Source organism: Scardinius erythrophthalmus (assembly GCF_964197995.2).
Source record: "Scardinius erythrophthalmus genome assembly, chromosome: 4".
Taxonomy (NCBI): domain Eukaryota; kingdom Metazoa; phylum Chordata; class Actinopteri; order Cypriniformes; family Leuciscidae; genus Scardinius; species Scardinius erythrophthalmus.
Genome location: NC_138224.1, coordinates 3214552 through 3240108, shown reverse-complemented (window position 1 = coordinate 3240108; position 25557 = coordinate 3214552). Strand labels below are relative to the sequence as shown.

At 38.7% G+C, this 25557-nt stretch overlaps 1 protein-coding gene across 21 annotated transcripts in view; it reads right to left on the bottom strand.

Annotated features, from left to right (window-relative positions):
- Positions 1-25557, bottom strand: part of plekha5 (pleckstrin homology domain containing, family A member 5) — a 156306-nt gene that overhangs the window by 16111 nt on the left and 114638 nt on the right. For 8 of the 21 annotated variants that reach the window (XM_081364326.1, XM_081364337.1, XM_081364342.1 and 5 more), the window contains 12 exons: positions 23046-23146; positions 21520-21635; positions 17678-18592; positions 12793-13243; positions 11229-11303; positions 8854-8973; positions 7198-7251; positions 2266-2331; positions 1488-1568; positions 1264-1413; positions 1079-1180; positions 836-944 (listed from right to left, as the gene is read on the bottom strand). In XM_081364326.1, coding sequence (XP_081220452.1) covers positions 836-944; positions 1079-1180; positions 1264-1413; positions 1488-1568; positions 2266-2331; positions 7198-7251; positions 8854-8973; positions 11229-11303; positions 12793-13243; positions 17678-18592; positions 21520-21635; positions 23046-23146 — 2340 coding nt within the window. Of the gene's footprint in view, positions 1-835; positions 945-1078; positions 1181-1263; positions 1414-1487; positions 1569-2265; positions 2332-7197; positions 7252-8853; positions 8974-11228; positions 11304-12792; positions 13244-17677; positions 18593-21519; positions 21636-23045; positions 23147-24548; positions 24683-25557 lie in introns of those variants that run through there. The other 13 variants (XM_081364347.1, XM_081364327.1, XM_081364329.1 and 10 more) reach the window with 4 other exon arrangements.

Here is a 25557-nt window from a genome sequence, read left to right as displayed (position 1 = left end):
TAATATATAAATATTGGATGAAAAACTTGAAACACAAGTGCCTTGAATTGTAAATCCAGCCTTGGAAAATGACCGAAATAAAACGAGTTGGTGCTGAAATTACTAAAAACTAGAAATTGAAAACAAATTTAAGCTTAATAATAATAATATTTAAAAAGAAATAAAAACACTCATAGCAGTAACTAAATTAAAATTAAATGAAAAATGAAAATTTACTACTGAAAATATATAAATACAAGCTAATTGAAAATATTAATATTATATAATGATACTAAAATAACATTGATAATAACAGTTCAATTTCCAGTTATTATTGTCAATTACTGTAAAAATAATGGAATAAATTAAATGTGTGCATGTGTGAGTGTGAGTGAGTGAGTGAGTGTGTGTGTGTGTGTGTGTGTGTGTGTGTGTGTGTGTGCGTGTGTGAGTATGTGTTTGTTTGTGTGCGTGTGTGTTTGTGTGCATGTGTCTGTGTGAGAGTGTGTGTGTGAGAAAGAGAGTGTGTGTTTGTGTGCGTGTGTGTGAGAGAGAGAGTATGTATTTGTGTGCGTGTGTGTGTGTGTGAGAGAGAGTGTGTTTGTGCGTGTGTGTGTGTGTGTGTGTGTGTGTGTGCATGTGTGAGAGAGTATGTGAGAGAGTATGTGTTTGTGATACAGTATATGTGCGTGTGCATGTGTGTGTGTGTGAGTGAGAGTATGTGTTTGTGTGTGTGTGTCTGTGTGACAGTGTGTTTGTGAGAGAGAGTATGTGTTTGTGTGAGAGAGAGTATGTGTTTGTGCGTGTGTGTGTGTGTTTGTCTGTGTGTGTGTGTGTGTTTTGCCTGCTCTCTCACTGGGTTCAGCGTTTCTCTTGGGTTTGTTCTTGCTCAGAGCCTCCATCACATCCTGAATTCTCCACAACTCCTTCTGGATCTGAACGTGTTTTTGGCTGGGCGGCTCCGTCTGGACACAGTCAAACTCTTTATGAACACCTCAGCTCAATGCGATGGAAGTAGCATGGAACAAGTGAACTTATGCACATATCATTTTTAGCAAGCAGCAAATGCTAAGCTAGTACTCTCTCCCCAGCATGTCACCTGTGGGCTCCCGAGGGCCTCGAGCTGCTCCAGGAGGCTCGTTTTAGCCAGAGTGACGTCTGCCTCCAGTCGATCGTACTCTCTCCAGCTCCGCTCCAGCTCCTGTGAGCAGCACAGCATGATGGGTGAGTGATTGAGAGTGTGTGGTGTCACATCAGTGAGAGTGAGCGGAGTGTGTGACGTACGGAGTTGACTCGTGACAGCTCTCTGCAGGTGCTGAGGAGGCCGCTCTGAAGAACATCTCTCTGCTGGATCACGCTCTGGACCGACGCTGGATTCTCACAGCTCATCTCGATCTCCTGACTGGCTGACAGTAACGCCGTCTCCAGCGTGTGCTGCAACCACACACACGTGCAGGAATGAGACTATTATAACACTGCTGTATGATGAGAATGGAGACGTTCGGTACCTTTTCTCTGTGAAGTTGCTGGAGTTTTTCTTCTTGAGTTCTCACTACTTTATCCTGCTCACAAAGCCGACTCAACTTTGCCTGCAACAGTAAAGTCAAGGTCAAATCTATAAAAGTGAGGTTTTTTTTTTAAGCAAATGCATATTCATATGTTTATGTTATCTCAAATAAATGTGAGGTCATAAAAATACATGTATAATAATTATAATAAATATAAAATAAAATAATGCAGTCTGAAACAAAATAATGCAGACTCAAATAAATTTTAGGGCATATATAATAATTATACAAACATTTGGGGTAAAAATAAAACAGTCTCATATAAAATATAATAAAAACAACTTTTAGTTATCATATTGCATACATATGAAACATCAAAACTGTTTTTAAAATTATGACATCATAATGAGTTTCAGACGTCCAGAACAGTATTGTTTCTTAGTTTACACACAGACTTCAGTAAAAGTTGTATTATTCCATAGTAAGTTCAGGTTTTAATAGGTTTTCTTGCTATTCATGGCTTCAAAAGTTGCTAATATAGCTTGATAGATTAAGATTTTTTTTTCATATCAAATCACATTTGGTAATTAATACCTTAATTTTTTTAAAGTCTCAATCCTAGTCCTTCATAAAGTGTATAAAACACTGTATAGATTTGTGTTTTGTGCACTATAGATTTTTAAATGTGTAACAGAAGCACAAACGTAAATATTAATAGTCAACGTAATCGTACAATCATAAAATGTACAGCAAGAGAGCATTATAACGAGATCCTTACATCAATGTCCAGCTCCTCCGGTTTGTACAAGTATGTGTTTTCTCTGTATTCTTCAGGACTCATTTGCTGAAATGAGAGGAAATGACATAAGATATTATATGCATTATATAATATATCCTAGAAAGTGTTATACAGCGCTCTAGACTGCGCATGAAGCAATGGAGTAAGCAACATGAGCCTGTATACAGTTGAGTTACTATTGCTCTACATGCAACTTACTCCTCAAAATACTGTCAAAAAAATAACTTAAGCTTAACCTTAAAATGTTACTACATAAAAATGAACTTTATTTGCTACAGTAACTTCAGTAAATCCTGTAACAATTGCAGCCAGTACAATATAAACATGTGCAGTCAGTTTCGCAACAGGGATCTTTATATACAGTCACACTGTATACAAAAGCACTGGGACTGACAACCAAACAATCATGCAAACTCCATCCAAACACTTCGGAAGAAGCAAATGGGAAAGTCTGATGGAAGTTTTCTATCGTTTACAAACACAGACGTATGCAAAAAATTATTTGCTTCCTCAGTATTTTTGTCTTTTCCAGTACAAATATCTATATTAGGGGTGTAATGATACCCTCATGTCACGATTCGATACATATCACAATACTGAACTCACGATACCATATTATTGCAATACTCCAAGACATATGATAAAAGGTTAACAAAAAATGTACTGTTTATTAAACTGATAAATTTGATATTACATTGTGCGTATAAATGAAAATTCATGGACTTGGTGCTGAAACCCAAAGCACAGGACAATAGAGACACCAGAATAAAAATATTCATGATTCTGAAGCTGAGAATACAGACTTATTTCAGACGAATATGTTTCTCTGTCACTGACTAGATATATATAAAATAATGTAGGCCACTTTTTTACACAGATATTCCCCTATTGCATTATTATACATTATATTCAACATTATATATAATATTTTAATGTAGTACTGACACTAAAACTCTGAAAACTTAAATTTTTTCTCACATAGTGGGTGAACTATTCACGATACATATTGTTGCATTTTTGTATTGCGATATTATTGTGACACGATATATTGTTACACCCCTAATCTATATATCCTTAAATCAAGATATGTTAACTTGAGAAGCAAAGTCTTGATGTCTGAAAAATGTCTCAAAATTAAAGGGGTTTATGCTTAAAAAAAAATATGCAGAAAAATAACCTTAATTATTGGCAAACACTCACTTAAAACAAGACTTAATATCTTGTGTGATAGCTTCGCAAGTAAACATATCTTGATTTAAGTATGTTCGTACTGGAAAACGACAAAAATACTGAGTAAGAAAATCTTTTTTTTTTCACACACTCATTCACACTTGTCTGCAGCCGGATGAGTTTATGCAGATATGAATCATCTCATCACGGAAATAACGCTGTTTCAACACCATCTGGTGTGAAAGAATCACAAAACTGTTAAGAGCGCTCATGTCGTACACGTCCACAACATCTGCTACGGGACACGGGGAACACACACGCACACGCAAACAGAGTTTGAGCGCCAATTTAAGAGAAAACTACAACAAGAGGCATGTCCTCTGTTAAATATGAATGGATCGTGTGCTGAAAAACAGTTTGGAGGGCGATGGAGGTTTCAGGCCGTTCCCTGCAGGCCTCGGGTAATTACCGCCTCTGTCAGGTCTGTCAGCGCTTGAGTTACTGTGACTAATGACAACTAGAAAAAGCTGAAACTAAATCCGAAAGGCCCGCACACGCTCGACTACAGGCCAGCAGAGAGGAACTCCTGGCACCGAATCTCAGTTCTCCGACTTTGAAGGTTTTCTTAGAGAGGAGAGGAAGCTGTTGTCGGAGATTTGAAGAACAAAGACAAATCTGAACATAAAAGGGATAGTTCACCCAAAAATGAAAGTTCTCTCACCCTCATATCACCAAATATATGGCCACGGTTATGGCATGAGGTTGTCAATTCACCTTTTAGTGTCTGTGTTCACATTTGGCATGTTTGGTTGGGTTAAAAACGAACACTGGTGCGATTGCTCGTGGTTCATTTGAATAAGTGTGAACGCTGCCATCTGGTGCACCAAACAAGCGGAGCAAGAGGGTGTGTTTACACCTGTAGTTCGGTTCGCTTGGTTCGGACCAAAAACCCCCAAAACCAAACATCTAGTCCTGGTTTGCTTAGTGTTCACATTGGCATTTTAACACGGAACCTAAAGATACTGTACCTAAAGGCATAGGGATATGTTCACAGCCTGATCGGTCGGCTTTTATTACGTGTATATTGCGACGAAACTTACCAAACATCCAATATTGTGTTCTGGGCTAAATGTGCTCGTTGTATGTGCGTGACCTACATATGATGTTATTTTGACCAGCTGAGAACTCGTGAAGAGCTTATAAACTGTGTAAAGGAGTGAAAACAGTGACAGGAATCCCTCCGTCAAACAAAAACGAAGATCTGATGCGAGGAGACGTGGTTCTGATGCCTGAACTGAACTGTGATGGGCAATATCGTGACTATGACAAGTAAAAAACAGGTTTGCTTGAGCATTCTGTCCTTTTTAGGCTCGCATATTGTGACATCATGTCCTGTTTTTGGTTTGTTTACATGTCTTTGGTCCATTTTGAGCTCATATTTCATTCGAATCGCACCAGAGTTCGTTTGGAAGCGGACAAAGACCTGTTCATTTTGGGTGAACTATCCCTTTAAGTTGACTTACAAAAACAAATTAGAAGAAAATTAACATTCCAGCATATAAACCACGTCACTTCATAAGGAACTGCAACAAATACAGCACATGTCAAAAGTCAGAATTACATCTTTCGCAAATTGCATGTCCTCTAATAATTTTTACTAAGAAAGTTGTAAATTTGGTGACATATTTGTTGAATATTCCTCACATTAAGCTACTAAAATTAAAGAATTATGTAGAAAATATTAATATAGGCCTATCTCAAATGTTTCAAAATCTCAGATGTGAGATAAAATATGTACATCTCATAAAAGCTCATATAGGATGCTACGAGTGAAACTATTATTAAAATAATAAGCTTAACCCCTCTGTCATAAGGACAAAAAAATTAATTTTAATAAACTATTGCAAAATACAGTTCTGTACTGATTATTAAAACGTTATAGTTATAGTTATCGTCTTTGATGTGAGCGGCCCTTTAAACCTTGTAAAACCATGTTTGCAATGCTTTTCCTTTGGAGGTCAAAATGGTACGTGATGCCAAGAACCAACAAAAAAAGGCTTTGTAAAGCACACTGGTCTCCACACACTTGAGATTGAGCGAGTACATGTGAGCCGGCGTGATGGATGAAGCCATTGCTAATGAACGCGACATTAGCACGAGCAGCTGGTCAGCTAGCTGTGATTCGCACGGCTGTGCGGTGTACGAGACGTTCAAGCCATGCCAATACCAGTTTGAATTTCAACAAGAAAACAACAACAACAACAACAACATCAATGAAAACCAATGGGATATGCTGGAACGAAACCGACACAGGATGGGGCAGTGAGGGGGTGGAGCTTCGACAAAGAGGCGGGGCCCATGACACGAAAGGGGAGGAGCATAACCATGTGTTCCAAGACCTTACTTGCTGGTACAGTTGCGGCCTTGGCGCCGAGTTCTCAATCATAGTGTGAATCATGAAGATTATTGGCTCATTCTCCTTCATCTAGTACGTGAGGAGGAGGAGGAGGAGGAGGAGGAGGAGTAACAGCTGTTATCAAAGCACTGCAAGACACACGCTGTGTGTTTTAACAGCTTCTGACCCTTACAAATATCACAGGTCTGCTTTACTCATGCTTTTTTCCTGTTCACTCTTCCAGAATAATGACTTCAGTAATGCAATATAATGTTGAAAGATAATAAATTGTTTTGTGAAAGAAAGAGAACATTATTGCTGGATAGTGTTGACCTTTTCAAAAACATCCTCAAGCATAAAAAAACATCAAAATGCCCAGCAAGATGTGTTTTATCAGAGATACTGTGTTCACTGGAAAGTGCTTGATAATATGCAAGATTAATATTACTGCAGTCTCATCTACACATAAGAATAACAGGAAAAAATGTCAGATCTCAACAGTCAGGACCGAGGCAGTGTTGTTATTATTGTTAAATAAAACTAGCATTCAAAATCATATTCAGCAACTCTACATTTTAGACAACTTAAACTTTACACAAAGCCAAATCTTGCCTTGGCAACAAAAAAATAAGAGCAAAAAAATAATAATATTATATATACGCGGTGTAGCATTTGTATAAAATACCATAGTGTTGTTTTCTGAAAATACATTATAAAAACAGAAGAATTATTCACCCACACCAATCATAATTCTTTATAGTGTGAGTAGTTAATACCCAAGTCCCAAAACTTGCTTATGCCTGTAAAGAAAAGAATATTAAATGTACTTCCTGAAACAAGGGCTTCTGCATGCATCTGACGCAGTTTGCAGTAAAACAGAAAGGTTACTCTATTATTTATATGAACAATACGACACACACACACACACACACACACACACACACACACACACACACACACACACACACACACACACACACACACACACACACACACACACACACACACACACACACACACACACACACACACACACACACACACACACACACACACACACACACACACACACACACACAATAGGCTTCCATTGAGAATGGACAAACTAAACAATACAAATGAACTGTTTTTTTTTTCATTTTAAACTACTATAAGAAAAGACTTGAATGAATCAGCAGTGAACTGCTATTTTAAGGGACACCATCTGCATTCAACAGACGCAGAACTGTAGCAGATGCACTGACTGGAGAACAGAGAGAGCGCTTGGGTTTGATCTGTGCTGTAATAAAAGTACAGTAGCCAACCAGTGAGAGAAACAGGAAGTGAGAAACAGGAGAGTCCCTCACCTGGCTGTCCAAGTACATGAGATTCCTCTGTAGGTGATGGGAAAGGATTTCACTCTAGAGACGCCGAGAGAAAGATGAGAGGAGAGCAGTGAGAAAACGAGAAACTTTGGGCTTCAGAGCAGGGGAAGTGCAACAGAGACGGTGCAAAAGAAATCAGAACTGAAGAAGCCATTCACTGCTGTCAAAGTCAGCAAAGGCGAGCCCCACTTTATCCTGAAGTTCATCATGCACTTCTATGAGCTAAATGAAGCAAGCCGAAGAGCAAATCAGAAATAAGGCTCTCGCATATAAACGGATCCACCAAGAGGATAGCAAACAAACACACAACTTCTGCTGATCATGTTCCTCAAACTGCGTCAGATGCATGCAGCAGTCGCACAAAACATGATCAAAACCTACGGGATTGAAGGGATTTGCACGTTAGTGGAAAGGAAAGGACGTTTCTCCAACATTATAACACTTTACAATAAGGTTTCATTTGTTAACATTAGCTAATGCATTGGCTAACATGAACTAAAGGTGAGCGATATATTTTTTTAAAGCATTTATTGCCATAGAAGAACCTTTTTGGTTTCCCAAAGAAGCTTTCAGCGAACAGTTCTAAAAAGAACATTTTAATAAATTTAATAAACATTTTTATAATTTTTAAGAACCTTTTGTGCAATGGAAATGTTCAATGGTTGTTTAAGGTTCTTCACTGAACCATCAATGCCAATAAATAACCTTTATTTTTAAGAGTGTAGTTAGTAAAAAGTATAATTGTTCATTGCTTGTTGATGTTAGTTGACAGTGCATTAATTAATGTTAACAAATATTACTTTTGAATTTAAAAATGTCTAATAATATTGTCTAATATTAACTCTTTCCCCAAAAGTGTAAAAAAAAAAAGTTGCTAACCAGCTCCAGCATTTTTGATAATTTTCACGGCCATCAGAACATTTTGCTGTATCTAAACATACAATATGTCAAAAGAAAGAAAAGAGCATCTGCTTTTAAACAAAACAAAACATTTTATTCTAGCTTCATGCATTACTTTTATTTTATTTTATCAACACTTGAATCTGGGAAGGTTTAATTTTAAAAAGCAACATTTTGATCAAAAAGCTGAGAAAATGACATTTTGGTGAAGGACTACGTCCGGATCAGATTCATAACGATGATCAAAACACAGACCGAGTCCATCAACACCACCAAAGCTTCACAGTCATTACCTTTTCATTGGTTCGACATTTCATTTAGTAACATTTGATGATTGCGTTATCTTACATGTGCGTAAGAAATGCTTACTATTGGATCTGGAGATTCTGTACTCTTCCGGGAAGAAGCGTAATAGCGCCTCCTACTGTGTGTAACAGTGAAATCATGGATTCCCAGAAAATGGCAGGGAAAGAGTTAATAAATGCACTAGAAGTATTGTTCATTGTCCACTCATGTTAACTAATGTAGCTAACTAATGTTAACAAATGAAACCTTACTGTAAAGCACTAAATCTTGCATTGAAACTTACAGTAAAGTAGACATCCACCAATCCACAACAGCATGCGGAAGCAATGGGAAAACCACCAAACTAGGAGATGAAAGGGCGAGGTTGTGGGGTGGCTGGGGGGTTTGCGGGGTACACTAACAAGCCCTTTACTCTGGGATGCACAGGCTGACCTTTGGGTTGGTGGCATCGAGGTTTATCTGCATTAGCTGTGCGAGCGTGTGCTCACGGAGGCTGTTGAGCTCGGCCTGCTGCCGCCTCAGTTTGATGAGCAGAAGAGTCAGTTCCTCTGGCTGCAGCGGGACAGGACAGCGGTTAGTGTGGGCCGGGATCAGAGAGTTACGGGGGTTTGGGCCGTGTTTGGATACAGATGGGTAATGACATAGCTCTTTTAATATTTAATCAAGTGACCGCAGGCTATTCCATTATAATGCTCGGTCTCCCTGAAATCATATCACAGACAATTTCTGCCTATTGTATTTTGTGTGTTGAGTTGCAATCTTTGAACATTTGCTGGATTGACTGACATAAACCTGTGGTTTCTAATTCAATATGATTATCCAGCTCTAGCAGGGACAGCTAAGGTGCATAAACCAGTTTAGTAACCATTAAAAAAAACAGGTTCTCTAGCTAGAAACTAAGTACAATCTGGTTTTAGATTGTGTATTAATAGCTGGAAAATTAGCTTTTAAGAAATGAAAATCAAGCACAACAAAATTACAAAAAAAAACAAAACAAATTGAAATGAAAAAAATAAAAGGTAATTGAAAATATTAATAGATACTATATAGGTATGTGTGTGTGATTATTAAACTGGTTTATGCAGCTTAGCTGAACCTGGTTGAGCTGGTTAATAATGTTAATTAGAAATCACAGGTTTATATCAGTATCCTGAAAATGTTATATTCTTCAATGCTTCTATTTGAATAGAATGTTGTAGCATTGAAGTATAATATGTTCAGGATAGACCGACATTAACCAGCTAAGTTGCATAAACTAGGTTAGTAACTTTAAATTTAAAAGTAAGTTGTTGTTTTTCCAGCAGGAATAGCTGAATTAAGTTTAAATATGTTTTTAAGAAACACTCATTTATCCTTAGAAACTTGTTCTTCCACCCAATTAAGCAGTACTTGAAGCAAATAACCCAGGGATCCGAGTCATCTTGTGTTTGACATTTCATCTTGGGTTATAATAATTTAAGAATAAAAAAAGTAACATCACACAAAAACAAAGATCATAAAAACTTTCTCAGGGAGATGAAGAGGCTTTTACTGAAATCAAAATGTTTAAGATACTAAATTTAATTTCATGGACTGTAGCTAAAGACATTTTTCCAACAGTTACCCAGTGATGATGAGTAAAACACATATGGAGGAGTTCTATTAATATTTCATCAAGTGACCGCAGGCTTTTTCATTATAATGCTCGGTCTCCCTGAAATCATATCACAGACAATTTCTGCCTATTGTATTTTGTGTTAGTGAAATGAATAAATAAAAAGCATAGGTTTAACAGGTAAAAGCCGGCCTAAGGCTGTTAAAACTGGAAACGTCAAGTAAGAGAATAATCATTTTAGTTTTAATAAGAGCTTATGGTATTAGCACTTCTCCTGTGTGCTGCTGTCACAATAGACAGACACACACACACACACCACACACACACACACACACACACACACACACACACTCTTGTACATCTATCTTTATGAGGACATTCATTGACACAGTGCAATCTCTAGCCGCTTACCCTGACCTTACCCATCGCAACTAAGTGCCTAACCCGACCCCTGACCCTAAACCGACCCTTGACCTCATTATAACATTATCCCTAAAACCAAGTCTTGACCCTCAAACAGGCCTTTAAAGGCTCTCAGAAAGTGAGGACCGGCCAAAATGTCCTCACTTTACTCTGTTTGTCCTCACTCCAATGGTCTAAAACTCAAACTGGTCCTCACAAAGATAGTTGCACAAGTACACACACACACGCTCCTCTCTGTCAGAGACATTTAATTCAACCTAAAACATAAATAACCTACTCTTCTGCACTGAAACAACCCATCAACACACACACCTTGTGCAGATGACAAGGCTACTGGTGTGTACTTGTACTTGTAGAACATATTTGAATATCCGTTTAACTCAACATGAAATGCATTTGCAACCTGTTTTACATCCATAATGTGGAATACCTTCAGGTGAAGCAGATCAAGTCATATTTTGATGAAAGATTAGAGAAAAATGTTTACCTTTGAAATGATGTGCACTGATGAATAATGCACTGTGAGACCAGGAGCATGTTTTAAAAAACTAAATCAATTTTGATCTCACGTTGACTTAAAATAAGCAGCTTCGACCTACGCATGTAAAATATTCTGTCCAAAAAGCAGCCTAATTTGCAAGCCAAAGACAGAGAAGCCTCAACGAATCCTCAGTGGCTTGCAACTGAAAAATGCAGAGAGTTTGACAGGAAAGCAAAGTTGTGGATCTGTGTGTTACATAGATGTTGTTTGCACAGAGGAAGTGGTGGGTGGAGAAGAGGGAAAGCGTACCGTTTTGCCTTGCAGAGACTGTGCAGTGATGCTCTGTGCGGGAGGAACGGGCCTGCGCTCGGCAGGGTAGGAATACTGAGAGAGAAAGAGCAAAGCACGACAATCATGGCAATTGGAACGAGCCGTTCTGGTGAAGAGAGCATTAAACCCTCAGCATTCAGAGAAACTTAAAGACTCGGTAATTTAATGTGAGCGGATAATCACCCGCTCAGCTCAGGAAAATGACAGTTGTGTCATTATACAATCGCTGAAAGACGTGTCTGAGCAAGATTCTGGTTTGAGAGACAGATTTACAGTCGAACCAAAAATTATTCAGACACTAGATATATATATATATTTTTACTAGTCTGTGCAGGACACTATGATTAATTTATGTAAGTGAGGATAGCAAAATAAAGTAAACTGTGACATATTATACCCACAAATTCCTCATACAGTGACTACCAGTAAAATGTATAAAAGATTTGGGACCAAACATTATTCCGACACTTTGACCTGACCAGTGTTTTTTCTTTAAGGCGAGACACTGGAAAGCTCTCTCTCTCCTGTACAATGCTGTCGGATCCAAATATGGCCATTTCCTTTTTATCAGCAACCAATCGTTAAAGTAAAAGGGCTGAATGCGCATCTCATTGGCTGATGATAAATCTTTAAAGCCCGTTTTATCAAAATGACTTTTCTCTCATACTCAAAGTCCGAAATCTCCACTTCAGTAGCACCTATATACAACCAAACTCTCCAGTCTTTTACCTAGTTATATTATGAAGACATTTACAGAGGGATTTGTAAATATATGATTCCTAGCCTGATTTATATAACATTTTATTCCAAAAATCATTTTTTAAGACTATTGACAGTATATTTTACAGGATAACAAAAGCAGATATTCATAAACCCCTCTGTAATTTTCTTCCCATCTAATATGTGAACACAATGAAAAAATAATTTTTAACCTGGCTTTATCCAATACTCAGATTTCGTTTTTCTTTATATATATATATATGCAAATTAGCGCATATTTAATTAGATCTGGCCTAATTCGCATATTTAAACATTAAATTACAGAAAACTTGTAATACATTTTTTTCCCATCTTAATGTAGGTAATCAACTGGCAAAGTTTCAAGGTGATATCTGCTAGTTAGAAATTTTACCCTATTCACCTGTAGTGTCTCGCCTTAATTGCTAATGCGACCTTTTTACACACAGACTGAACAAAATGAAGCATTGCTTGGTAATCGTTTGAGCTAAACTGGAATTATCTAATTGTGTAGTTAAATTTAACAGCTGACAGATATTCAACATAATTCATCTGTGAGACGGTCTAGCAGAAGGACGGACAAAACCAGTGAAGTTCATAACTCTGAGTTTCTTGTCCTATTTTATCACCATTTTCTAAACTATAACTAAATGCAGAGGTTCCCACAACTTCAGATTTGTCAGTGCAAGTTGCTTTCAGTTAAAACATCAAGCATGTATTTTAGTCTAGGACTAGCTTAAGCCTCGTCTGTGACTGTGATTTTCCCAGTCTTTCCATACGGTGGGAACCCCATGTAACTCTTTACCTTAGAGAGGTGCGGTCGGTGGCGGCGTTCAATAGTCACGTCCCCACGAAACACCGGCGAGGAAACTTCAGAGCGGGAATCTGGGTTCAGAGGACGATTAGGGGAGAAGGTGTGGTAACCGGCCAGTGATCCGTGGGAAGGGGAGGTGGGGATGGACTCAGTGATCTGCCCCATGGTTTTAGGGCTGGGAAGCGTCCCGTATCCGATCCGGGTGTGAGACTGCCTCTGCTGCCACTCGTACAGCTGCCACATGGTGTCGTCCCGTATGGAGCGGCGCTTCTCTGCCGTGGTGGGCTGTAACGCCCGGTCGTACATCGACCCTGTGACGCTGCAGATGCTGTCCGGCCGAAGCATGTTGCGCGGGAGCGTACGGTAACCCTCGGGATAACGCGGCACGATCTGCGCCCGGTGGCTCGGCATATTTCTTGGCAACGTTTGGTAGGATGTAATGCTGGAAAACAAAGAAAGTGAAGTCACAAAGAGGTCAATGATATACAAAACAACAGCACTTCGAGCAATCCACTTGAATAAGTGAGATTTATAATACAATCATGCTAATAAGGCCTGGCTTTGACTTTGTGATGATTTCCTGTTATGCTGCAGGTGATAATTAAAGGGGTTCAACTCTCTTTAGTGTGTAACGTTGCTTGAAAAAGAGAGTTATTCTCTATATCAGTGTCAGTGTTTCTGAACTCCCTGGAACGCCTCCATTGTAGTCTTGAGTTTCTTCCGAGAACGTCACAATATTCCTCATTTAAATAATTCATACGCAGAATAAAGGGGTGTGGCCTGGTTGAGTTAGTTAGTAGTGTGTTAAACTGGCGGTTATGGTAAGGGGCGGGACATGTCCCAAACACTGACCAATCACAACACACCGCTCCAGCCGACCAATCAGAGCACAGTGTGCTTTTCAGAAGGAGGGGCTTCATAGAGACAGGAACTAAACAGAGCGTTACTGACAGACTGGGAAGAGAGGAGCCGCAACAATGGAGAATATGAGGAAAATAACATTCAAGCAGGAAAACCTGTTCTAGTAGAGGCCAAAAACAAATTCAAGACTTTTAAAAAGATGCATATATTCGTCACGGTCCTGCTCCCTCCACAAAAGCCTTCAACTTTGACTCCGGCTGATCATTAACCGTCTCTAATTTTCACTTGTCATCTGCCGATCGCTCAGAAATAATTACAGCATACAAACATCATCAACAGGAAGCGCAGGAAAACAGATGGGAAGAGTGAGAGCGTGCCAGTGGAGTTTGTGAAGACTGAGGGAGAGTTACGAGCACTGCTCTTCCAGGAGCTGCTGATTTCGGCTTCCGTTCCCTGGCATTTTTATAGGCTCCATTAAAAGGTTTGGCTTGCACACCCTTGTACTGACAGAGTGGAAATCAATAAAGAGCTCCGAGTGCCAAAATTCACAAACCACAAAAATCACATCTCTATTTGCTCTGTTCTAACACGAGAAGCTCCAAACCATGTTGGCTGGATGTAGAAGACCAACTAAATTATTTACCACAGTGAACAATGCTGGCATTAGTCATCAAATATTTTCAATAGACAGTTTTACAGCAGTTAGTTTCACTCAAATTATTTAACTGAACACATGGCACTCCAAGAGAATTGATATATAATCACTGTCATTATAATTATAATCAAAGAAATTGCCAACATCGGAAACATCCATTGCCAGATAAACATCCTATTTATATATTATGGCAGCGTGTTAATTCGTACATAATTATAAATTTACTCTATAATGAAATATAACAATCGGAAAAATTAAATTTTGACAAGATGCAAAATGACAAACAAATGTGAAACTTACAGATTTTTTTTTTTTTTTTTTTACAAATGATTTAAAATATAACATTTGAATAAATATATATTATATATACAAATATCAATTATATATATATATATATATATATATATATATACACACACATTTAAAACTAATTTATTATTTTTCTAAAACATTTTAGTAGTAATACTGAGCAGTATTATGTCATTTTCATCAGTGTATATTAATTTAAAGTTTAATCGCCATCTTATCTTTGTTTGTGTTAATGAAATCCAAAAACTGTCAAACTCATTTTAAATATATATATTAAATAAATATATATAAATTAATGGCAACACTTTATTTTAGGGTCCAATTCTCACTATTAACTAGTTGCTTATTAGTATGCATATTACTAGTATATTGGCTGTTTATTACTACTTTTAAAGCACATATTAATGCCTTATTCTGTACTTAACAACTGCCTTACTAACTATTAATAAGCAGTAATTAGGAGTTTATTGAGGCAAAAGTCGTAGTTAACAGTTAGTTAATAGTGAGAATTGGACCCTAATCTAAAGTGTAATCACTGACAAAATCAGCTCAAAGCACTTTATTAAAATTTTTAATCTAAAATAAAACGATTTTGCTTACAAATGTGTTTGAATTTTTGTCTGTGTCTGCTGCAATCAATTGCATCCTGAATCTTGCGTGTTGGTTACGTTAAACTAAATAACCTAAAATCCAGTTAGCTGCATTACAAAAATAAATAAATAAACCGATCGCAGCATGAGATCACGCAATCTGCTGAGAGTTTGGAAAGAAAGTTTGTGATTGGACAAGACGTGCATATCCAAACTGTCAAAAATAAGCCTGACGGCAGCCTAAACAAGCATTGCGATATGTGCACAAGTTGCAAAAAATATTAAAGAGAGCAGAGACACGCTTCACCAATGCCTTTTGATAATGAGCATGAATCAGCATCTTAAATAACGCAAACACACGCCCGCTGTCCTCCCTCCTCGCTCGCTTCCCTGTTCCTCTTCCTCTTCCTGCGCTGACAGCAACTCTGATCCACTTTGAGACAAATTTTCGTGGTGCTTGAGCATAAAGCTCCATGACTTATTCATCTGAGGAGAGGAGGACGAGACAAGCGAAGCAAACACGCGTCGACTGCACGGCTGAACGGAGGACGGCACCTGACATCAGTAGCGGCTCCCACATAACCAGCTTCATCCTCTCAGCCCGGGTCGGCGGAGGAGACCGGGCAGAGGTAAAAATATCTGTTCGCTCATGATAAAGAGCTCACGGAGGAACACTGCCTGCAGACGCTGGAGTGTGTTGTGTCAGGGGACTGAGAGTGGGAGAAGAAACACTGCGTTCTGAGAGAGACAGAATGATGCATGAATCCGGTGTGTTTGTCCAGGTTCTGGCAGAGAGACGGAGGGTACAAAAACACAACTATATATGCACTCACACAGTATTTTGTGAGTTTGTAAAGTGCATATTGTACAGCTAGTAAAGCATGTATTGTGTAGTTCGTAATGTGTTTAGTTTTGGAAACATGATAACTATGCACATTACAAACTACACAATGCACGCTTAAACTACCAAATACTCCTTGTACAAAATAAACATTATGAACTACAAAATAGTTAGTTTACAAATGAAACATATTACAACCTAAAAAAAATAAAATAAAAAAACCCCTAAACATTATGCATTACATCTTGAAAACTACAAAATGCTTAATTAAAGGGTTGACATGGATTTCTTTGAGGTTCACTTGTGTTGATAAAGTTTTTTTTGCACCAAAATAAATAAATAAATATATATATATATATATATATATATATATATATATATGTGTGTGTGTGTGTGTGTGTGTGTGTGTGTGTGTGTGTGTGTGTGTGTGTGTGTGTGTGTGTGTGTGTGTGTGTGTGTGTGTGTGTTGTGTAAAAACAATTATTTTCAACCTTCATTCTGAGCCTCTGTCTGAAATCATACATTTTTAAGGGTCGGCTCCTTTAACGGCCACTGTTCTGATTGGCTAACATCATTGCATAGGAAACAATATCAACGCCCCCTCGCTATTGCACGCGAGTAAGTGTTTTTAAAACATTATTCATATAAAACCATCACTGTCAGACAAAACATTATTAAATAATTTACGTTTTTTCAACAAAAGATCTCTCATTACACAGTGCCTCGTTTACAAAAATAAAATGTTTCGAACAAACATAATCCTCAGACGGAATATGGGACGACATTAAAATAAACCATTTACTTGCTTCCGAAGTCTATACAGTGACGTGGTTTAAATTAGACGTGTTAAAACGCTCTTTTTACAGTGTAAAAATCAACCATGGCGGGTAACGTGGTCAAATCACTAGCCAATTTGGCAGGTTACTTATTATGTTTACTCCCTTTGCTGGGGAAGTTTGTATAAGCCAAATCTGCACAGAATATTAAATATTAAATATATATACAAAATAAACTGTAACTAGTTGATCAGGTTTATTTCTTCTTTTTTTTTTTTTGGCTAGTATAAATTCTGAATGGCTGGTAAATTAAACATTTAGTAGCCAAAATCAAGCAGGCAGGTCACGTTAGTCAAGCTCGCATCAGCTGATCCACATCTACCTATAGGAATACGACGCCTATTACCGTATACATATATAAGCACCTTCAGTATTATCAGCAGCTATCGCGTTTCTCAGGAGCGAATTACCCTCCTCCATCCCCAGCTCCACCTCTTGTCCAGTCAGGATTTGGCATTCTGAATCCCCTTGAATCAGAATAAATTCTCGAATTATGTTGTACTTTAAAATCTTGAATTATATTTGCAAACTTTCATGTTGGTTCTGTTCCGTTTACCCCAAGGGGGGTTATTGCTGCTCTCCTGCTCTTATATATGCTAGGCTGCATACCGCCAATCCAAACTGTATGCTAATTGTCAACTGTATTTGACGGTAGTGATCCTGACAGAATTGGCCGGTGAGTGAAAAAGTCCATTTTAAACCTTGTGTATATTTAATATTTAAATAAAATAAAATAAATCTATATTTGATATTGAAATGAGAGCTCTAAAACGTGCGTCCTCACCTCCTGGTGTCGTCGTCCGGGGCCCGTGTGCGGTGCGTCCGGACCCACTGCTCCAGCTGCTGCATGGAGCTGGTTCTGCTCAGAGATCTCTCGGGTTCTGCCGGCTGTGGCGGGACCGGCGTCCTCAGGGGCATCGTGTTGCTCATGTCTCCGGGGCTTCGGTCTCCTGCTCGTTCCCCGGAACCGTTGACCTGGGACGGCATGTACTGTCCGGATCCGGATGCTGCGCTCTGGATCTGCCTGGAGGACGAGACGGCCGCAGCGATGGCCGCCGCTTGAGCCGGCTGGAGTTTGATGCTGTTGATCTTCGTGAGCGGTCGCTCCACGGCGCCCTCTTTCTGGAAACCGTATTTCTCGCCCTCCCGAGGGGGTGGGACGGGTTTCTCGGGGTCTTTATGCTTCTCTCCTTCCCTCGGGAGCGTGAGAGAATACCTTCCATCTTTCTGTAGGATCTTCTCGCCATCTTTTGGTGGCGCGTCCCTCTGAAGCGTGTACTTGTCTCCGTCCTTGTGCAGTGTGTACTTCTGCCCGTCTTTCTGGAGGAGGTACTTCTCTCCGTCTTTGTGGACGGCGAATTTGTCTCCGTCTTTCTGGAGGACGTATTTCTCCACGTCTTTCTGCAACATGTAGCGGTCGCCGTCCTTCTGCAGTCTCTGAGCTTCTTTGTGCAGAGCGTAGTTGTCGGTGTCTCTCTGGAGGGTGTATCGCTCTCCGTCTTTCTGCACGCTAGCCCTGCTCTCTTTGTCTTTTTGGATGCAGGGCTGCTTGTCCACGGGTTTCTGCTTCTTCTCCTCCTGGCGGTGAGTCTCGCGGTTTCTCTCATTGTTTTGGATCTCAGGTCGGGTCAGGACTCGGTGATTCAGCATGTTGTTCATCTCCTGAGGGCTGCGTGGGTCAACCTTTACCTTCTCAAGCCTGCAGATGAGAGAGAAAGAGTGTGAGAGTGAGAGAGAGAGAGAGAGAGAGAGAGAGAGAGAGAGAGAGAGAGAGAGAGAGAGAGAGAGAGAGAGAGAGAGAGAGTGAGTCAGAACATTCATGCTTCTTTGGATATTACCTTTCATGTAGTGTGTAATATACAGTCGCTGTCTGTGAATGTAAAAGGTCTGGCAAAGTTTCAAAGATCAAAGTGCAGATAAATGGAGTTATTGTCTCTAAACGAAAGAACTGATTCTGAACTGAAACAAGTCGTCAGTAATTCCAGTCTTACTTATCGAACCTACGTAGTTTTGTTTCCGACGCGCTGTAAGCAGTCGACCAATCACAACAGACTGGGCCATGTGACCAATCAGAGCAGAGGAAGCTCTCGGAAAGGTGGGGTTTATAGAAACTGAATCCTTGATAAAACCATTTCAGACGCTGTGAGAAAACAGGTGATTCTGCATTGTATGTTATGAGATAATGAAAGTTTTTTATGACCTTGGATGCATGTAAACCTGTTGTAGGAGATTCCAAAACAAAACTAAGATCCTTTAAAATAGCATAATAGAGGTACACTGTGTAGGAATTTCTCCCATCTAGCGGTGAAATTGTATTTTGCATTCAAACGAATAGTGCGCCTCGCTTTTTCAAATGCGTGTTGCAACTACGGTAGCTGATCTCCTTGTCCGTTTCAGCTGGTTTCAGTCACGTGACGCTGGCTCTGAACGAAAAGACGTTGAGGTAGGCTAGTGCTTTTTGTCCCTCTCTGCTATTATAGTTTTTCAAGATGGCGGAACGACATGGAAGCCACTTTGGACTTACCCGCCCAATGTAAATAAAGATAAGAAATTCTTCGCTTACGAGGATAAGTCAGGTAATTTTACACCAATGGGGACATATTTATGAATAAAGACATTGATTTTAGCTAATAAAATACTTGAACTACACAGTGTACCTTTAAAGGAAAAAGACAGAACAAGCAATTAAACTGCTCTAAATGCATACTATATGAGCACAGATAACCAAGTAAATCTTTACTTGGTCTGTCACTTGACTAAACAATTTATTCAAATTAATTTACATACTCATTCATAAATTGTTTACCATTATTTGGCAAAAAAGCCCCCAATTAAGATAATTTATGCTAGGGTTGTTGCATAAGCGTGTTTGTAGGGTTGCTGATATGATATTATGGTCTTGTATGGTTTGTAAAGCACACTTCTGCTATCTTTGCCTCTTTTATCATCTGACACGTGAACATCTTAAGTATGATCAATTAGTAAGGAACAGAATGCCTCTCCTTTCCTTTCCTTATCTTAAGTTTAATACTTAGGGAGCAGTAATTACACATTAAAAGCAACGGTCTGGTGGATCTAACCATTTGTTTTACATCTAGTTTCTGTGCCAATCACAAAAACCTCCACTGTAATGTCTACGCCAAGAAGCTTTCACAAAGATTATGCCTTAAAACTGTGTAATACAGAGCAACACTCACTTTTAGACCAAACATGCGTTTCCATTAATAAACGGCACTTTACTTCTACGAAAAGTGTTTGAGTCACAGTTCATCACAGATGTGATTCAATTGAGAAAAAGCAATTTTAGTAAAAATCAAAAAAGCAAATGTTTAAGTCTGAGAGATTTCTTCGGCATCTGTGATTGTGCTAAAAGCTGCACTGAAACAAAGTCTCAACAACATCCAATGCACTTAGAAATCTGTGAAAATCTGTGCTTGTGAGACTCTCTCGGGAGAGAAGAGGTTCTTGTCTAGAAACTCGACAGCTTTCCTCAAAAAGATACGACAAAAGCGCTGTGATAAAGAGTGCTAAGAGCAAAGACGTGACTGAGGCGGGTCAACAAAAACAAGTCAACAATATAAAAAGTTCAGGATAAATAGAGAAAGAATAAGTCTACAAAGCCATGGTGCAATGTTTTGGATTTTTGTGGCTCAATGTGGACCAATCAATGTTTCCCATTTATAATGTCTTTAAGCAATTTCGTTAGCCTGGAAATCCAGACCCAAATCTGAAAGATTAATGGTCTGGCATTGAGTAATGAAAATCTCCCAACTCGAGGGGCGGCACCAAGCATGCATTTGAAAATCTCACTGCACACAATTGGATAACACTACGACCAATCACAACAAGTTATCGCTTAGCTACCAGTGGAGCTAACTGATAGATTAGACTCTTGCCGTATCCGGTCAGCAAAACAGCAAAAACGTCCTTCTTGCAAAGGAAGGATTCGAGCCTCGTCTTCTGTTCCACTTTTAGATAAAAAACCAAGTCTAACTCGTTCATTGTAGCGGCCAAAGCCGTTTCAAACAACTGGTGTTCATCCATAGCCATCTTGCAATGTTTACTAATGACTTCGATGACACAGCGCTGTCGTCATCTCGCCTCTGGCCCGCCTATATCAGATACACCGATGTGATTGGTGCAGCTCGGCTACTAGGGCATAGGTAATGAGCATCATTACTCATTGCCAGCGTGACTCGAGTGGCAATGTCACCTCGAGTGGTGATTTGAGTGAACAAATTCAACTTGTGCTCTCGCGACAACTCTGGATTTCCAGGATACCATTTCGTAATGATTGTACTTAAAAATGCTGACTTTCTGATATACAAAATGTTCTGAATCAAACTCATTTAAGTGTTCTCCCATTAAAACTGATGATAAGAGTACTTATTAACATTTTGACATGATTACTGATCATAAAGAAGATATTTTTATTTTTTTATTAATTTTAAATTATTAACTACATTGCTTTATTATTATTTGTATTCAATTTTATTGTTACTTTTTGTACTTATTCTTAACCTGGATAAAACAAACAAACAAATAGCTGTAAATGTCAATGAAGTGGTACACCATGGATGTGTTCTTTCTGATTGGATCAGTGAGAACCAAAGCATGTTTTCTTACCTTCTGATTGGCTCGGTGTGGACCATTGCCGCGTCCGTCATAACCTTCATCCAGGACTCCATATCTTTGGCTGTGTCGGTGCTGAAATAGTATGTGCGCATGTTTGGATGCGTCGCCTAGTTGTGAGAAACCAACAGAGCAACCTGGGGAAAAAAAAGAGCAAACAATGAATATCAATAAACAACTGCCTTGTGTCCTATATGATGTCAGTGGCACAAAATGCAATAATGCTGGAGCAGTCTTTCTGAAGTGAGCAGATCTTCGTCAGGAGGGTTTGAGTTGACAGACCCCCATCATTCAGAGCCTCTCAGGAGTGTGTCTGACTGCTCCACTCTGACAGCTTTTGTCTGGATACTCCAACTCGTCTTTCACAACAGTTTATAGACGCTTAAACGAACGAAGCGCTGAGCGCTTTGGAATAGTTAACAAGAACTTGTGAGACCCTAGTGAGATGCCTCAATCTACATAGGCAGCGTCCTCCTAAAGCAGACAAAAATTATTTCAATTAGATGCACTCTTAAAAATAAAGGTTCTTTATTGGCATCAATGGTTCTATGAACAACCTTTAACATCCATAATGGAATATTTCCATTCCAAAAAAGGTTCTTTAGAGTGGAAAAAGATTCCATGGATTTTTTTTTAATGTTCTTCACACTAAAATAAATAAATAAAAACACTTTTGGAACTATTTTTAAGAGTGCATACAATATTTTAATTGGAACATTTTTGATAATATCACTTATGTTTAGAGACGCACTGATGTTTCGGCCGCCGATATTTATTGCAATATCGGCTATAGCATGAAAAAGGCCAAACAAACCAATATTATTAATTAACTGCATGAAGGCACTGGGTTGTATAATTTTAGTGGGGGAAAAGCAGTCAATCTTTCTCAAAATTCATACTTGTGTATGTATATATAAAGCAACAGTACTGGAATTATTTGTTAATGAGTTCATTAAAGAAATATGTAATATTCTATTATAATAAGTCAAATATGAGTTAGTATTTGATCGCAAAAACAACCTCTGAAGATTGTCTTATAATGGATCCAATCCATGATCATCCTGGTATTTAATGTGCACTTTTTCTTTTTGAAATTTTCAGTGTGAAAAGACTACTAGCACTATTTATACTACAAAAAGGCATAGAATAGTGCGTACGTATGCAAATTGGGAGGCACCTATAGTTAAGATAGTCTAGATAATGAACAGATTTAGGCGTTCCTGGTTAATGCGGTGAGGTTTGTTAATGCGTCATTGTGCGGACTCAATACTCACCGTATTAGCAAAGCTCCATCCGTTAAACATGTTGACGCTCGAGTTCATGAAGCCTCACAGAGAACAAGCCGCACCATTGTGAGAGAGAGAGAGAATAATACAAGAGTCGACATGAAAATATCTGCACTAATCGTCAAAAGACTCCACTTAGAAAAAAACTCAAGTGTTTCATCTTTTCTTCACGGTTCCATCACATTAACATATAAAATATGGCCATGTTCGAAGGATTCTGAATATGTCTCTGACCTTGAAGGCGTATTTCCTGCTTATGTGGTCATCCACGGACAGCATGGAAATGTGGAAGCTGGGCAGGAGGATACTTCCCAAAATTCCTTCTTCTTTCTCATCTGAAGACACAAAGAGAGAGACGTAGTGAACATTAACATATATTAGACGTCAGCCAGGGAACAGCTGAAGCCCTGACTGAGTGTGTATTCGGCAGGGTGTTGGTAAACAGACAGTCTAGCGGGGCTGATGGGAAAACTGCAGGGCTGTGTGCATTCGAGCATGTCAATGAGGTTGCGATTGTTCTCGACTGTGAACTCTATCGTTCTGATTGCAGACTGCAACGAATCTGTCAAGAGTTGCTTGCCGACGGAGTCAATTCAGAGTGACAGATGTGTTAACAGTTACTGTTATCGTGATAATGCAGAAAACAGCACGTTCCCATCACCAGCTTCCAAAAGCGCAAGACTTTTCACGGCCATTATGCCCTTTATTATTTCCAACCATCACATGAAACTTGCAAAGCTCGTCATTTTATCATCTGTAAGGTCACTTACAGAAGTAACAGCATGCATAAAGTCGGATATAATTTCAGATCAACTGCAATTGTTAATGATATTGCTGTTATACAACAGTTCAATAAGCCAGAAGTTAATACTGAGCAACTTACAACCAACTAAGTTGTTGAAATTAATACTTTAATTACTTGAAAATAAAAATACTTCCAAATACTTCCAAAAAGTCAAAAGAAAAACTACCATAGCACATCTCCATGAATGCTTTTCAACGAGTGAATCGGTGTGTTTGAATGAATCTGCTGAATGAATGATTCAATGAATCACTCAAAAGACACTTGTTTCGTTCCTGAATGAATCGAATCGGTTGAGTGAGGAATTCAATGATTGACTCTAAAATTCAATTTGTTTACAAATGAATTTGTGTTTTTGAAGGAATCGATTGAGTAAATGAATAACTCGCTCATAAAGACAGTCACAAGTATATATACTTCCTATATTAACTGTTGCATAATTAGCATTAGGCAGATGTTTGAATCCCTAACCCGAAATATGGGCAATTTAATGATGCTTCACCACCATGTGTTGCGATCGTCTTTTAAAAGTTACATGGAGCAAGTTTTTGCATCCATAAGTGTGTTCTGGAAACATCCCACACGCTGTGAGCGGCTCAGATCCGTGAGGCGGTGTTCAGAACTCCTGTGTGTTGTTGTTGCTGAAGGAAACCTGCCGGCGGCTCACAGCAGACACCGCGCTGAAACACTGACAGCAGCGAGACGAACAAACAAACACAAACCAACACAGAGAGATTTTCAATTCTCTTGTCAAGATCAGACTCAGCGTGGCAGCTTCAGGGAAACCACATACTGATACAAAAAAAATAAAAAATAAATCAAAGCCTAGAGTAAGTTCAGAGCCGGATATTAGAAATACACAGCTCTAACAATTCTGCTCAAAATCTCATCCAACGCATAATACCACAAACAATTGCATAGATTTTATTACAGAAATTGAACCGCAGTCATTAGGATTAGAGTTGAAAAGAACAATTATGGTTTCTTAAAGGGATAGTTCACCCAAAAAAAGAAAGTTCTATCATTGTTTACTCACCGTCAAGTCTATACATGCATGAAGTTCTTTCTTCTGTTGAGCATAAATGAAGATATTATTTTTTGAAAGAAGTCCCTTTTGTTTACCAAGGCTGCATTTATTTGATTAAAATTCCCAGTAAAAACAGGGAAATATTACAATTTAAAGGGGTGGTATAATGCCCTTTTCACAAGATGTAAAATAAGCCTCTGATGTCCCCAAAGTGTGTGTGTGAAGTTTTAGCTCAAAATACCCCCCAGATATTTTTATATAGCATGTTAAAGTTGTCACTTTTTGAGGGTGAGCAAAAACGCACCGTTTTTGTGTCTGTTCCTTTCAATGCAAATGAGCTGCTGCTCCCGGCACAGAGGGCGGAGCTTCAACAGCTCCTGTTCTTTTACCTCACACAGACATTCACTTGAAATTTCAAAAACTTTTTTGTTCAAACCGGAGTCAGAAAGATGGAGAGACTCAAGAAGAAGTGACAACATGTAGAAGCAACAGAACATTTCTGAATGGTTAGTTGATGAATTTATGTAGCTTATGTGTAGTTAACTATCTTCTAGTCATTGACTGGCATATTCTGTCATGATAATCTATAAATCACGTTCCCGGGGGTGGGGTTTATGTAAATTTTAGGGTTGGTGATGTCACTAACCCGGGAGGAATGTGGTGTAGTCTCTACCAGCCGTTTGTTGTAGTCCTTAAAAAGGAATTTCTTTAAAAGCAAATATCTCCCTTTGCTTTGAACTTTGAGTGTTGTAACTTTGCAGATGTTGTTTATGCTCAAACAGCAACATTACACACTAACTAAATTTAGAAAAGTGAAATCATATTCAACCACCCCTTTAAAATAACAGTTTTTTTTTATGTGAATAGAATTCTAAGTGAAAATAAAAGTAAATAAAAATCTGTAGAGACTCCATGTG